Source organism: Heloderma suspectum, chromosome 1, assembly GCF_057233095.1.
Source record: "Heloderma suspectum isolate Gila_16-S chromosome 1, 16-S_ref, whole genome shotgun sequence".
Lineage (NCBI taxonomy): Eukaryota > Metazoa > Chordata > Lepidosauria > Squamata > Helodermatidae > Heloderma > Heloderma suspectum.
Genome location: NC_139458.1, coordinates 222,600,198 through 222,616,609, shown reverse-complemented (window position 1 = coordinate 222,616,609; position 16,412 = coordinate 222,600,198). Strand labels below are relative to the sequence as shown.

General features: G+C 42.9%; 1 protein-coding gene across 3 annotated transcripts in view; it reads right to left on the bottom strand.

Annotated features, from left to right (window-relative positions):
* AGAP1 (ArfGAP with GTPase domain, ankyrin repeat and PH domain 1) overlaps window positions 1-16,412 on the bottom strand; it is a 544,363-nt gene that overhangs the window by 161,116 nt on the left and 366,835 nt on the right. For all 3 annotated transcript variants that reach the window (XM_084820148.1, XM_084820158.1, XM_084820167.1), the window contains one exon: window positions 8,421-8,582. In XM_084820148.1, coding sequence (XP_084676274.1) covers window positions 8,421-8,582 — 162 coding nt within the window. The remainder of the gene's footprint in view (window positions 1-8,420; window positions 8,583-16,412) is intronic.

The window sequence follows — 16,412 nt, the reverse complement described above, 5'->3', positions numbered from 1 at the left end:
TGAACATTGAGGTCGTATCTCTAATAAGAACATAAGAAGAACCATGCTGGGTAAGACCAAGTGTCTAGCATTCTGTTCACACAGTGGCCAACCAGCTGCCCATGAGGAACTCACAAGCAGGACATGAGTACAACAGCACCCTCCTGCCCATGTTCCCCAGCATCTGGTGTAAATAAGCATACTGACTCTGATACTGGAGATATATAGCCATTATGACTAGTAGCCCTTGATACCCTTATCCTCCATGAATTTCTCCAATGCCCCTTTAAAGCCACCCAAATTAGTGCCCATCACTACATCTTGTGGCAGCAAATTCCATAGTTTAACTATGTGCTGTGTGAAGAAGTACTTCCTTTTACCTGTCCTGAATCTCCCACCAATCAGCTTCATGGGATGACCCTGGGTTCTAGTATTATGAGAGAGAAAGAAAAATGTCTCCCTATCCACTTTCTCCAACAATGCATAATTTTAAACACCACTGTCATACAGTGGAGGTTGGTGGCTAGTCTGAATGGAGGGCAACTCAGCAGAGGCATAGCGGAGGGGTCATGAGAGGCAGAGCCAAGAGCTCATCAGAGACGGAGCCAAGGCGGATCAGTGGATGAGGAGCAGTCTTTGAATCCCCGACCCATACCACGGAAGGAGTAAACTGAGGCACAAATCATACAAGGGGGGGGTGTCACATAACCACCCAAAAGTACTCCTTTGCATCCACATTCTCCTGTTCTAGCAATAACTCCCATTTCACAGAGAGTCAGGTGACTTTAAGATGATGAATGGGAGCAGAGGGTCCACACAGCCATAATAACAATGATAATAATTAAAATAAGATGTGATAATCTCAGAGCCACATAGAAAATCAGCCATTGGAACATAGGAATAAGTTCTGAAAGCCTCCCAACATCCATGCTTTTGTTCTGAAAGCATCCAAAAATTCATCACAAAGCATCCACCAGCACAGGCCTACTCAGAAGCAGCACAGTACAAAATTATTTATTTATTTCTGTACTGCCCAATAGCCAAAGCTCTCCAGATTATGCATATCTTACTTCTAAGAAGTGAGGACGGGACTACTCAGGAGAAAGTATCGGCATCCCTTTGTATGTAATGATGATGATATCCCTTGGAAGCCAGCAGGAACCACCCGCCCTTTACACATACACAAAACCACACCAAACCATAACATTGGTGATAATGATCGTAATTAAAATAACACATGATATTCTCAGAATCACACAGAAAGGCACTTTGGAATACAGGAACAAGTTCACACCCCTGCCTCATCCATCCGTGGTGTACAATTGTTTGCCAACCGTGATTAAAAAATAATAGTACTCTGAGGATGTGTAAATTCACTTAAATTATATCACAACTATGAATGCAGAAATAAAATGGAGCTTGCTTCTGCTGTCTTGATGCTGAATACATTTACTACAGATTCAGCACCATTTTCTTGTAGAAAAAGATAATCTATTTCAAAAATAAAATGTTTATTTTAAAAAATTGTCCATTTGTATAGTTTTGTATTTTTTTTATCCTGTAAGTTTTACCCTTATAAGTTCTATCCTTAAAGGCGGCCTAAACATTCCATTCCAGCAGGCTGTGCTGAGGGAGATGAGAGTGAGAAGCAGCACCATTCCTACCAGAAGGCTGGCTAGGGAATGCTGGGAGTTGTAGAACTTATTTCTGCCTACAGGTGCCTAGGACTGCATCCTATTCCCCCGTGCCCCCTCTGTTCGTTTGTTCTTGTGTGTCATGTCTTTTTAGATTGTAAGCCTACAGGAAGGAACTGTCTTCACTTCTGTTTATTTGAGTTCAACGTGCATGTGGTTTGTTGGGTTGTAAACCTGACTTGTCCAAAGCCTTTATAGCATGTTTGATTTGATGATCCTCCTTTTGCATTGTGTTCTGGTATGCACCATGCAATGTGTAATGAGAAACAGGTACACCACATGGCTTCTCCATCTTGGCTCTGTGTTTCCTCCTCCCTCCCAATCCCCTTTCCTTTTGTGTTATGTCTTTAACAATGTAAGCCTGTGGACAGGGGCTGTCTTATTTCCTATCTTTGTAAGTCACCTCCACTTTGGAGCTAAAAGGCAGAATGAAACGCAATAAATAAATAAATAGGCTTAAATACAATTTCAATCTATATCTCTCACTCAAAAGTGGTTTTGAAAAAGTGACTGGCAGTGTGAAAACTTCTGTGATAAAAATTCATGAAAATTTCTGAGTGCATGATATGGCATACTTCTGATTCTGTTCTACAAAGAACCCTGTGTAACTGGGAAGTTTGCACTTTTCTTTTTGTTTGAATCCGCAGAAATAGCCCTGAGAAGATGTGAAATTACTGTCCTTATACAATATTTGCCTGACTTGAACCAGAAAGTCATGGATGGGGTGGTACACACAACTTTAAGAGTGTGTTGAAACATCAGTGCCTTGCAGCATTTTCCCATCCCCTCAGCCAAGTTGATTCCTTTCCTAATTATGCCTTGGACTACATGGAATGTGCCTTTTTTCATAGCAGCTGCACACTGGGTTGACATTGTCATCAAACTGTCAACCATAAGCCCAAGATCACTATCTTGGTCAGTCACGAGCATACAAGTGAAGTTGGGTTCCCCCCTGCCCCACGTGCATCGCTTTACACGTCCTTACACAGAACTGCATTTGCCATTTTGATGTCCATTTTTCCACTATGGAGTGATCCTTTTGGAGCTCTTCGCGATCCCACTTTGTTTTAACTGGCCCTAAATAATTTGGAGTAATCAGCAAGCTTGGCCACCTTGTTGAGTGCAGCCCAATTAATGCAGCCCAAAAGAGCACTGGCCTTTTTTGCAGCCACATCACATTGTTGGCTCATCTTCAGCTTGTGATCGACAACAATTCCAAGATCCTTCTCGCTTGTAGTGCTGTTGAGCCACGTATCCCCCATCTTGTAACTGTGCATTTGGTTTCTTTTTACTAGGTGCAGGACTTGGCATTTATCCCTATTAAATGTCATTCAGTTGTTTTCTACCCAGCACTCCAGTCTATCAAGATCACTTTGAATTTTGTTTCTGTCTTCCAAAGTATTAGCTATCCCGCCCACTTTTGTGTCATCTGCAAATTGGATCAGCATTCCCTGCACCTCCTCCTCCAAGTCATTAATAAAAATGTTGAAGAGCACTGGGCCCAGGACTGAGCCCTGCGGTACCCCACTCGTTACCTCTCCCCAGTTTGAGAAGGTCCCATTGATAAGCACTCTTTGAGTCCGATTCTGTAGCCAACTGTGGATCCACCGGATGGTTGTTTCATCTAGCCCACTTTGAGCTAGTTTGCTCATCAGGATATCATGGGGCACTTTCTCGAAAGCTTTGCTGAAGTCGAGGTATATGATGTCTACAGCATTCCCACAGTCCACAAGGGAGGGTACTTGATCAAAAAATGAGATTAGATTTGTCTGGCAGGATTTGTTCTTGACAAATCCATGTTGGCTTCCGGTAATCACTGCATTGTTTTCAAGGTGCTTACAGATGGATTGCTTTATCATCTGCTCCAGAATTTTCCCAGGGATGGATGTCAGACTGACTGGTCTGTAGTTCCCAGGTTCCTCCTTTTTACCCTTTTTGAAGATAGGGACAACATTAGCCCTCCTCCAGTCATCTGGCACTTCACCCGTCCTCCATGATTTCTCAAAGATAATAGACAGTGGCTCTGAGAGTTCTTCCGCCAGTTCCTTTATTACTCTAGGATGCAGTTCATCTGGTCCTGGAGATTTGAACTCATTCAAAGTAATTAGGTGTTCCTTGACCATATGCCTATCGATCTCAAGCTGCAATCCTGCCCCTTCAGCCTGTACTTCACCTTTGCCGGGGGCGGGGGGGGGGGCGGGTCATAGATCCTCTTTTGGTAGAAGACTGAGCCAAAGTAGGAACTGAGAACCTCTGCCTTTTCTTTGTCATCTGTTATCATTTTGCCATCCTTATTTAATAGCTGAACAACCATTTCTTTCCTCTGCTTTTTACTATGCACGTAGCTGAAGAAAGCCTTTTTCTTGCTTTTGGCATCCCTCGCTAACCTCAGCTCGTTCTCAGCTTTACCCTTCCTGATGCCATCCCTGCAATTCTGTGCTACCTGTCTGTACTCTTCCTTTGTTACTTGGCCTTCTTTCCACTTCCTATATGTGTCCTTTTTTGTTTTCAGGTCATCCCTAAGCTTTTTGTGAAGCCACATTGGCTTCTTCTGTTGTCTTCCACCTTTTCTTCTTGTTGGAATTATTTGTAATTGTGCCTCAAGAATTTCCTTTTTTAAATGCTCCCACCCATCTTGGACTCCTTTTCTCGTTAGCGTCGCTTGCCATGGGACCTTAGTGATCATTGCTCTGAGTTCATTAAAATCAGCTTTCCTAAAATCCAGGGTACGCGTTTGACTGCACTTGGCTTTTGCTTCCCTTAGAACCAAGAACTCAAGTACAACATGGTCGCTTTCCCCCAGAGCTCCTGTAACTGCTACTTTATCCACTAAGTCATCTCTGTTGGTTAGGATCAAGTCAAGGATAGCTGATCCTCTAGTTCCTTCCTCTACTTTCTGTAGGAGGAAGTTATCTGCCACACAAGTTAGGAATTTCCTGGAGGGGCCATGTTTTGTGTTGCTTTCTTTAATACCCTGACAGCCCTCAATTTGATTTTTGATTGGCTCTTTTCTGTAGTTGCTAACTGGAAAATTTGGTTCTGAATGACATGGGGGGGCGGGCGGGGGGAAACCTGCAGGGACAGTTTCTTATTGTTTTAGGCAGCTGATGTTACTCTAGGCCTTATCAGGGTACATGGGAACACTCCGGACTTGTGGAGCTGCTAGCTGCAGGGAGTAACTAACTTTTCTCATACTGCTCCATTGTTCAGCACAAGTGCTTGCTTCTCATACTCAAAAGCAAAACTTTCTGCCCTCAAGGAAAGACAGGCCTGCTTATGAAGGAAAGTTTCACTCCCATTCCATGCCATAGCTTCCTTCTTAGGCCTCTCTTCCCAGCACTTGAATCGAAAAAGGGACCTTAGTAACACGAACAATTAGGGGGAAAGGGGGGAGCAGAGGAAGAAGGAGAACAGCTGGGAGTGCAGACCAGTAAACAGAAGCAGTGGGGTCTGGTCACACTGAGGGGACTGCTTATCTGCGTAGACACACACAGAGGACCCAGAAAGTCAGCTGCTGCTGCTGCTTTTTCTCTACATGGCAGTTATTCCCCCCCCGCGCCCCACCCAACATTCCAAGTGCCAGCTTATGAAATCTCACAGGGATTCATTATAGCAATTAAAATTATTTTTTAAAAATAAGTAAATTGAATGTTTTAAAAAAGAAATTCCATCCCACCAACTACAATAGAAAGGGAATAGGAAAACATATATGGTTTTCATATATAGCCTCCAGCTTTTTGGCCAATGATGGACACAAATGGTTGCCAACACATGTGTATTTATTTTTTCTGTTAACTACCCTTTCTCCCTCAATCTTTAACCAAACTTCCTGAAATTTTCAGGTTATGTAAAATAGACATTTCTGTCTGGCACGTGCAATTTTCAGGAAGATTGGTGAAACCCTTTCAATTTTATTAAGGTTAGAATAACCCACCACCTGATTTTCATTTAACTTGGTGGAATCCTTTTTTAACTGATCACCTTATCTATTGGAGGCACAATTGTGCCTCCAATAATAATAGAGAGAGGTAAAACACCTGGATATGTGCCATAAAGGAATGAATGTATCCTTACTATTGATCCCTGGACAAAATTCTACCTCTAGGAAAATAGCAAACTTAAAATATTGGTATCAAGTGGGGTTCCCTACAGTGGTTAGAAAGGGTGGGCAGAGGGAAGGAGGAGACATTACATGTATTATAGAGCAGGGTCTAAGTATTAGAGCAGGGTATTTGGGATATATGGGGAGAAGTGGAGGTAAGTGGGCTGGTGGTGAGACTTTTTTTTTCCGGCAAGGGTAGAGTGTTACTACCTAACATGCATCAAATACAGTCCTTGGCTAACTCGTTGGCCAGAAGAGTTTGCTAATGGATTATAGATATAGATTCATTGAACAAGGTTGACCTTATGGTACACACTAAGATACACAACAAGCAGTTAGCACTGAGCTCTCTTGTTGGAGTTCAGGTATACAAAAGAAAAGAAAACAATCCTACAAACAAGGAAAAGGGCAAACAATACAACAATATCACTATAATCCTGGGGTCTCCAATGTGGTGCCCACAGGCACCAATGTGCATGCAGACATCTTTCTTAGCACCCATCAGGCTCCCTGCCCCTCTTGATTTTAATTTTACTTCTTAAGGTTTTTTAAAATTTAAATTGGGTGGCTGGCATGCTGGTGGCTGGCAGAGGAAGTGCTACCCCTCCAGCTCCATCTTTATTTGGGTTCAAAAGAGTAGTTTTGTGTTTTGGGGCTCAGAGTCCACCTCTGTCTTGAACTTTGATTTTTGGGAAAGTTACTTTCCTTTTAAGTGTTGCCAGTTTGCCTTCTGGGAAATGAGTGTTTGTTACCGGCCATTCTGACCATAGCAGCCATTTTATGAATGGGCAAGCCCTCCCATGGCAGCCATTTTATAAGAGCACCCATGATACTCTCTTAAAATTCCACTATGCCCACTGACCCAAAAGGGTTGGGGACTCCTACAATCATGTCACATTGGTTAGAAGATGGAGAGTAAGGCAACAGAATGATTAGCAAAATGGGCATGACTTTCAAAAGGGAAGAAATTAAAGAGGACTGACACAGAGAAAGCAAAGAGATTAAACTGAACCAATTAATGGTTAGCAATGTGTCTATACCAAGTTGGTTAGGGACATGTAGAAAATGTAAACATCTGATTACAGCAATGACAGTTTTCTTGTTTATTTTTTTTTCTGCAGTGGAATCTGATCTCACAGGGGAAAGAGCATATTCAACTGGTGTTATGCTGCCCTCAGGTCCAATTGCAATGGCTTCTCAGTCTTCCCTTTGAAGCCCTTCACAGGCCAAGTTCTTAGAGAATGTTTCTCCCTATACAGCAGCCTCCCCACCCTCCAGACTAAGCTTTCAAGATCTACTCTGTATATGGTTATTCTTTTAGTCCCCTCAATATAAGAGATCAAGACAACCATAATGTGCAGGATCTTCTGCACTGTTGTCCTGAGACTATGAAGAACCTACTCAACTAGAAATATACATTTTTATCAGTATTTAGGATAAGGTAAGACCCATTCATTCCAGCAAGACTTCAAATAACTCTGAGGATGCAGCTGGGGCTTTTATTAATGTAATTATATTACTGTTTTCATTTTATTAGGTTTTGCGACTGTTAATTAAAATGTTTTTAGAGTGCTGGTGCTATGCTTTCCTTGTGTTGGAAGGTGAAGAATGTGAGTTTCCATCACTTAGTTTATTGCTGTGAGTCACCTTAAGCACAGCAAAGAGGCACAGAATAAATTCTGAAGGCTCATATTTTGAATGGATAATGAGAAAGTCACTCGGATTTATACAGACCTCTGGGCAGTGCAGGTACAGCAAGGTTTGCTCTTAAAAACCACTGTAGCCATTAAAGAATATATTTTGAGCCTCATGTCCTATTAAAAAGCATCAGTACCAATTCATTTGCTCAATGGAGATTGCATCCACCAACTTGCAGCTTTAAAATTCACCCACTGCTATCCATGAGCTGAATTCCATCAACAGTGGCAACACTCTGAGTACTAGTAGCTGCACCCTCAACTCAAGGGGCACAACAGTGGTTAAATTACACAAAATACCTGTTCCTATTGACCTCATAAAAATGAATATCCAAGGCATTTATTGACTGATTTGTAGAATGCTGTCAGTTTGTAGTGACACAAATAACACTGACAAAAGAATGCTGAAACTAAAATTACTGTATAGGGGGAAAATGACATGTCGCATATGAGTGGTTAATATCAATATTGCAATCCTGTTATCAGTTGCACCAAGGATCCTAAGGTGGCGTACATGGTCCCCCTCCTCTCCATTTTATCCTCAGTAACCTACCTGTGAGGTAGTTTAGGCTCAGAGTCAGTACCTGGCCCCAAATCATCCAGTGAGCTTCATGGTCAAGTGAGGACTTGAACCCGAGTCTCCCTAGTCCAGCACTCTAACCACTAGATCACACTGGCTCTATCCACTTCATTCATGAGGTACTGAGTGGACTGCAGCCTGAGCTTTTACAGATGAAAGCAGTCAATTATATTTAGAAGGTGGTTTGTCTCTGAAAAATGGTAGAGAATTTTTTAAAAATTGTTCCAGGACATAATACCAAGCCACCAGCAAAACAGTAACAAAAAATCAGATTAAAACCCAAACACAAGCTTACATGAGAACTACTGAGAGTCTTTTGAGACATATCAGCTCAAAGAGTTTGCACCAAGACAATATAAAATAGATACCTTCAGCAGTGCCTGAGATACCATCGGCTTTAAAATTGCTAGTGCTTTTCTTCCTGCGATGTTTTTTTCTGTTTGCATGAGGGGAAGGAGGAGGGTCCAGCTTAGGACTTGTGGTACTAGATATACTTGGGCTGGAACACACAGAATCTCCCAAGCCAGTATCTGTAAATTAAGACAGGAAACAAGACAAACAAGATGTAAGGTACGTTTCTATTCTCCCAATAAAAAGCAGCAAGCGTTCAATTTCAATTTATTCAAAATACTTTAAAATGCACCACATTCTTCAGACAAAAATGCTTAGTGACTACGTTCAGAAGCCTGTAAATGTTCACAGCAAACACTAGTTCCGACAGCTGCTACAGGAATTCCCCCACCACTGCTAGCACTGGCCCGCTCACACTCTGGCGTCACCTTGCAGTAACTACCTTGTTCCGCTCTGCTGCCAGAAAACATCAATTCTATACAGCGGGTAGGCAAATGGCAGTACTCAGAGGGCTGGAAAGGGGTTTCCCATGGGTGTCTGGGACAGCTGTTGAAACCAGTTACTGCTAGAGGCACCTGATAATTCCTGAGCACATGGAAGCTGTTGTGAGAACCTGGCTCTCACTTGCTCAGAAGTTATCCATAGTCAAAGGATTATTTATTTTTTAGTTACATTTATATACCACCTTTCCTCCAAGGAGCCCAAGGTGGCTTACATGATCCTCCTCCTCCTCTCCATTTTATCCTCACAACAATCCTGTGAGTTAAGTTAAGATGAGAGTCAGTGAATGGCCCAAAGTCCCTCCATGACCTTCATGGCTGAGTGGGAACTGGAACTCAGGACTCTCAAAGTCCCAGTCCAATACTCTAACAACTACACCACACTGCTCTCCAGATGAATCCAGAAGAAATTGCTTCAAAATCAACAGGGCTTCAATACACTTAACATTGAACTGGATTGTGGCCAATAGCTGAAGCAGCTTCTGCTGAATAATTTCTATGTGTCACTTTTACTAGGTCCAGTTAACATTTAGGTTCAACTAAAATTGAATAACAACTTTGTATGGAAATAAAAAGTAGGAAAGCAAGCAAAATAGAATTATATGGGCCAGACAGATGACACTTTGTAGAATATGTTCAATCCATATATGCATACATACAGCCAACCAATAAATAATACTTAGATTATCAATCACATGCCTTTTAATGGCCTGAATTTTATACATTCATTTGCACAATATTAATATGCACATTATTGATCTTCATATTATGCATAATATTCCAGCTATTCATCCTCTCACTCTCCATTCAGCATCTCTCTGGGTCTCAGATTCCCCAGGGTCCTTTAATTGCTCCCTCAGCCTCCCATCTCCCTTACCAGCCAACTGACATGAGTATCCAGCCCACTGACCAGGTTGTGTGAAGACAGCAGACCATCCCTCCTGTTAAACGTGTACAGCCAGCATCCCTTCCCAGCTGGCTTGGCTGCTCTAAACACACTGGTTGGTCAGGAAGGGATGTGGGTCACTGGGGGAGCAATGGAGTAGGAGGCTGTGATGCCAGTGACTCTCACCCCGCTCTGATCAGTGTGCTTTTGAACGCAATGAAGCCAGCTGGGAAGGGGCACAGTCTATGAGCTCTAGTAGGAGGGCTGTCTGCTGTCTGAATGGAGCTGGCTCCACCCTCTCCTACAGCACCTTGCCATTGTGCCTTACCAATTTGCTTGGCCTTATTTTTTATAGCTTATTTTACTTTCTCTATATCAGGGCAGCAATTCTTATACATGCTGCCAGTTTTCATGTGGGACTTTACAGTTGAGTAAAGTTATGCTTATTACAATACCTCTGCAGTGCAGCTGCCACTAAAACTGTTTCCATACCATCGGTGCTTTGTGGTGCTGTGCACGTGCCCATCACATGGATCACGCCAGCACTGTGCCTCCACAGAGGCCATTGCGACTGGTGTGGGAAGCACCACCATGCTGTACGGGAAATCCATGCGAGAAACAGTTGCATACATTGCTAGTGATGCATCGAAAAGGAAATAAAGAATCATATCATGCAAAGATGAAGACTAGCATGGGAACCCCACATCAGTTTTACAGCTAATAAAGAACTAGCTCAAGAGCATTCAGAGCAATCTCTCCTTTGGGACAATAATTTATTCTACAAAAGCTATGGTGAAAAAGATTGCCCTGCAATAACAAAATGAAATAAGGCAACTGTAGTCAAAACACAGCAAATGGAAAGCGTTGGAAATCCATTGAGATTTAAACGATTAATACTTCCATTGTTACTATTACTGATACTGTTTCAGATGCTATTTTATTTTCTTAGCTGATTAGGCTAATTTAGTTCTAAATGTCACTAAGGTGGTACACCTGTTTGTGCTCACCCTGGGGAGAGAAAGGTGCTAAAGATACATTTACTTGAATCTCAGGGATAAAATGTCTGAAGTGCATAATACCACGGAGGGGAGATGGGGTTCTTGAGACCACAGGCTATTCTACAGGCCAGGCAGGACAACCTTGCAATCAACCTGGATTGGATTCCCAGGTGGTTAATTGCTTATCCCTAAATGTACACATCTGAATTCTCTCACCAGGAAAGATGGACTTAGGTCATGGTCATTGAAAAGTGTAATAAACCTTTGGCAAGCTTTAGCTGTTGTACCCTTATAGAAAGAATTAAAGTTAAGAGTGACCAGGATTAAGAACACCACTGCAATGGAGTTCTCACTGCAATGGTGAGAAAAAGGTTGTGATCCCTAATGATAATTATGGAAATTCCATAGTTTTACCATGATAGCCTTTAAGAATCAAAACCAGTCCTTTTCTAAATATCCAATAGTGTTTATATTAACCAATTGCGTCTCTTGTGAAATAGAATGATTAGGCAAACAAGGAGTACTTAAGAGTCTGAGTATGTGCGAAAGTAAGTGAACCCCTAGTTGGATCAGCTCAATTAAGGGGAATAATTAGAATCAAGTGTTTAAGTAATCAGATAGATATTCTGGGGGGAATTTGGGAGGCCCCACCCTAAAAAAAGATCAGAAAGTTTGTTAGCTTGGTCTTCACCATACGGTTGTGTGGAAACATGTCATGATATGATCATGAAAAACATGGGGTTAAAATGTTCGGGAAAATGTTTCCAGAAATATGGATACCATTACATTCCCAGCATAGTCAAGGAAAGGAAGAGCCATGGAGAAAATTGGTGTGTGTGAGGGTGTCCACTGCTAGCTCTATGAAAGAGGGATAATAACACTCTTCAGATACTTCATAATACCCAAAGCTGAAATTATACTATTGAACCAAATCCACACCAAAGGATAATAAAAAAGAAAAAGAAAAATGGTTAATCCCAACCTAACACCTGCTGGTTTGCACAGATAACACACACATTTTAAAACAGCCTCAGTCGCACACTACCACCACAGCAATGCAGTACAGTATCTACAGGAAACAGTGACAACTCACTCATTCTTCTAAGTCAAGACTTTCAAAGTTATCTTCAATTGCTACAACCAAGAAGTGTAGCTTAAAACATTGGATGGGGGTGGGAAGATTGAGGGATCTCTAAGTATGCATGCAGTTGGGTTCTATAATTTCATGCCACTCATCTGTATAAATATAGAATGTGTAGATCATAGAATCATACAGTAGTAGGGTTGGAAGGAGCCTACAAGGCCATCGAGTCCAACCCCCTGCTCAATGCAGGAATCCAAGTCAGAGCATCCCTAACAGATGGCTGTCCAGCTTCGTCTTGAACACCTCCAGTGTGGGAGAGCCCACCACCTCCCCAGGTCATTGGTTCCATTGTCGTATTGCTCTAACAGTCAGGAAGTTTTTCCTGATGTTCAGCCGCAATCTGGCATTCTGTCACTTGAGCCCATTATTCTGTGTCCTGCACTCTGGGATGATCAAGAAGAGATCCTGGCCTTCTTCTCTGTGACAACCTTTCAAGTCCTTGAAGAGCGCTATCATATCTCCCCTCTGTCTTCTCTTCTCAAGGCTAAACATGCCCAGTTCTTTCAGTCTCTCTTCATAGGGCTTGGTTTCCAGTCCTCTGATCAATCTTTGTTGCCCTCCTCTGAACCCTCTCATTTGTCTGCATCCTTCTTCAAGTGTGGTGCCCAGAACTGGACACAGTACTCCAGATGAGGCCTAACCAGTGCTGAGTAGAAGGGAACTAGTACTTCCCGGGATTTGGAAGCGATGCTTCTATTAATGCAGCCCAAAACAGCATTGGCCTTTTTTGCAGCCACATCACATTGTTGGCTCGTCTTCAGCTTGTGATCGACAACAATTCCAAGATCTTTCTCGCTTGTAGTGTTGTTGAGCCACGTATCCCCCATCTTGTAACTGTGCATTTGGTTTCTTTTTCCTAGGTGCAGAACTTGGCATTTATCCCTATTAAATGTCATTCTGTTGTTTTCTGCCCAGCGCTCCAGTCTATCCAGATCACTTTGAATTTTGTTTCTATCTTCCAAAGTATTAGCTATCCCGCCCACTTTTGTGTCATCTGCAAATGTGATCAGCATTCCCTGCACCTCCTCCTCCAAGTCATTAATAAAAATATTGAAGAGCACTGGGCCCAGGACTGAGCCCTGTGGTATCCCACTCATTACCTCTCCCCAGTTTGAGAAGGTCCCATTGATAAGCACACTTTGAGTCCGATTCTGTAGCCAACTGTGGATCTACCGGATCGTTGTTTCATCTAGCCCACTTTGAGCTAGTTTGCTCATCAGGATATCATGGGGCACTTTCTCGAAAGCTTTGCTGAAGTCGAGGTATATGATGTCTACAGCATTCCCACAGTCCACAAGGGAGGTTACTTGATCAAAAAATGAGATCAGATTTGTCTGGCAGGACTTGTTTTTGACAAATCCACGTTGGCTTCGAGTAATCACAGCATTGTTTTCAAGGTGATTACAAATGGATTGCTTTATCATCTGCTCCACAATTTTCCCCGGGATTGATGTCAGACTGACTGGTCTGTAGTTCCCAGGTTCCTCTTTTTTACCCTTTTTGAAGATAGGGACAACATTAGCCCTCCTCCAGTCATCTGGCACTTCCCCCGTCCTCCATGATTTCTCAAAGAGAATTGACAGCGGTTCTGAGAGTTCTTCTGCCAGTTCCTTTAGTACTCTAGGATGGAGTTCATCCGGCCTTGGAGATTTGAACTCATTCAAAGTAATTAGGTGTTCCTTGACCATATGCCTATCGATCTCAAGCTGCAATCCTGCCCCTTCAGCCTGCACTTTGCCTTTGCCAGGGGGGTCATAGATCCTCTTTTGGGAGAAGACTGAGCCAAAGTAGGAATTGAGAACCTCTGCCTTTTCTTTGTCATCTGTTATCGTTTTGCCATCCTTATTTAATAGCTAAACAACCATTTCTTTCCTCTGCCTTTTACTATGCATGTAGCTGAAGAAAGCCTTTTTGTTGTTTTTAGCATCCCTTGCTAACCTCAGCTCGTTCTCAGCTTTAGTCTTCCTGATGCCATCCCTGCAATTCTGTGCTACCTGTCTGTACTCTTCCTTTGTTACTTGGCCTTCTTTCCACTTCCTAGATGTGTCCTTTTTTGTTTGCAGGTCATCCCTAAGCTTTTTGTGAAGCCACACTGGCTTCTTCTGTTGTCCTCTACCTTTTCTTCTTGTTGGATTTGGTTGTAATTGTGCCTTGAGAATTTCCTTTTTTAAAAGCTCCCACCCATCTTGGACTCCTTTTCTCGTTAGCGTCGCTTGCCATGGGACCTTACTGATCATTGTTCTGAGTTTATGAAAATCAGCTTTCCTAAAATCCAGGGTACACGTTTGACTACACTTGGCTTTTGCTTCCCTTAGAACCAAGAACTCAAGTGCAACATGGTCGCTTTCCCCCAGAGTTCCTGTAACTGCTACTTTATCCACTAAGTCATCTCTGTGGGTTAGGATCAAATCAAGGATAGCTGATCCTCTAGTTCCTTCCTCTACTTTCTGTAGGAGGAAGTTATCCGCCACACAAGTCAGGAATTTCCTGGAGGGGCCATGTTTTGCAGAATTTGTCTCCCAACAAATATCGGGGAAATTGAAGTCCCCCATTACTACTACATCATGCTTCCTTAAAACATTGGCTATTTGCTTTTCAAAAGTTTCATCCTCGTCTTCTTCTTGATTGGGTGGCCGGTAGTAGACTCCGACCACCAGGTTCCTTTTATTCTTTGCTCCAGTTATTTTGATCCAGATGCTCTTGATGGGGCTACCAAGCTCATCCTACTGTATTTCTGTGCAGAGATATGTATTTTTCACATACAGTGCAACCCCACCTCCCTTTCTGTTCCTCCTGTTCTTTTTGAACAAGTTATATCCTTCAATTGCTGTATTCCAGTCATGAGAGTCATCCCACCAAGTCTCAGTTACACCTATCAAGTCATAATTTCCCTCCTGTATTAAGAGTTCAAGTTCGTTCTGTTTGTTTCCCATACTCTGGGCATTAGTTTATAGACATCGAAGACCATGTGCTTCATAGTCTGGCTTTCTTCCTACATGTGTCTGAAGACTATTATTGGGCGCTATCAGAGCTGTTCTCTCCATTGCAGTGCATGCGCCTACATCCATTGTTACCCCCAACATTACATCTCCCTTCCCCGTAGGATTCAGTTTAAAGCCCTCCTGATGAAGTTCTTCATGCTGTGGCCAAACACATTCTTCCCATCCTTTGTGAGGTGCAACCCGTCCCTTGCCAACAGCCCATCTTCCAGGAAGTATAGCCCGTGGTCCCAGAATCTAAATCTCTCTCGTCGGCACCACCTTCGTAGCCAGTCATTCACCCGGAGTATTTTTCGTTCCTTTTCTATCCCTCTTCTAAGTACTGGAAGGATGGATGAGAAAACTATCTGGGCCCCAAAGTTCTTGAGTTTCCTTCCCAAAGCTTCAAAGTCTGACGTGATTTCTTCGTATCTCCGCTTGGCGGTATCATTTGTTCCCACATGGATGAGAAGGGATACCTGTCAGTGGGCTTTATGAGTGCAGGCAACCTTTCAGTCACGTCTCTAATTCGTCCTCCCGGGAGACAACATACCTGGCGAGTCCACGGGTCTTCGTGACATACTTGGGTCTCGATCCCACGCAGCAAAGAGTCTCCCACTACTAACACTCTTCTCTTCTTGTTGTTGTAGGCCTGGGTTTCATCACCTCTGTTTGACTGACCTTCAGCCTCTTGCTCACTCTCATGCAGGTTCCCCTGTGATTCTTCCTCTGCAGGCTGTCCTCCAGTCTTATCCGCAAGTATCTGGAATCGGTTCCACAGCTCCACTGGTGCAGAGTGGCGTCTAGTTCTTCTTCTCCTGTCACCCTTTTCCAAGGAGTATCGTCTACTCCATTTTTCTTCACCTCAGCATTTCCCACTGCCTCATCTCGCTGTTGCTCTTCAAGCTTCTGGTCTTCCCTTTGCTGCTGTAGTTCCCCCATTCTGTCCAAGAACTCTTTATGTTCTCTTATTCCCCGGAGGGTTGACAGTCGCCGCTCCAGTCCACTTACTTTTTCTTCCAGCAGGGTGATCAACTTGCACTTGTTGCAGGTGTAGGCCATGTTCTCAGGCAAGAAAACAAACATTGCACACACCTTGCAGGTCACCACCATTGGAGAGTCTTGTCCTTCCATAGCCTCTTTTCCCTTTTTGTGTCTAGCTTTGTGATTGTTCTAGACTAGCCTGTGCCTGTTCCTGTACTCAGTAGAGGTTAAAAGCAGAGTCCCACTTGTGTGAAAGTGTGTGTTACAAGACAAATAAATGGAAAAAAGTTAAAAAAGATGTATTCCCCACAATCAATGCACACAAGGTTTTCTACAGGAAACAGCAACCACTCACTTATTCTTCTAAGTCAAGAGTTTTGAAGTTATCTTCAATTGCTACAACCAAGAAGAGAATCTGAATGGAGAACCAAAATTAACCACGGTCCTAAAATATCAATCATCCTTTTTGATAATAGATGGCTAACCCACATTTACAATGTCATCAAAGTCACAAGAATA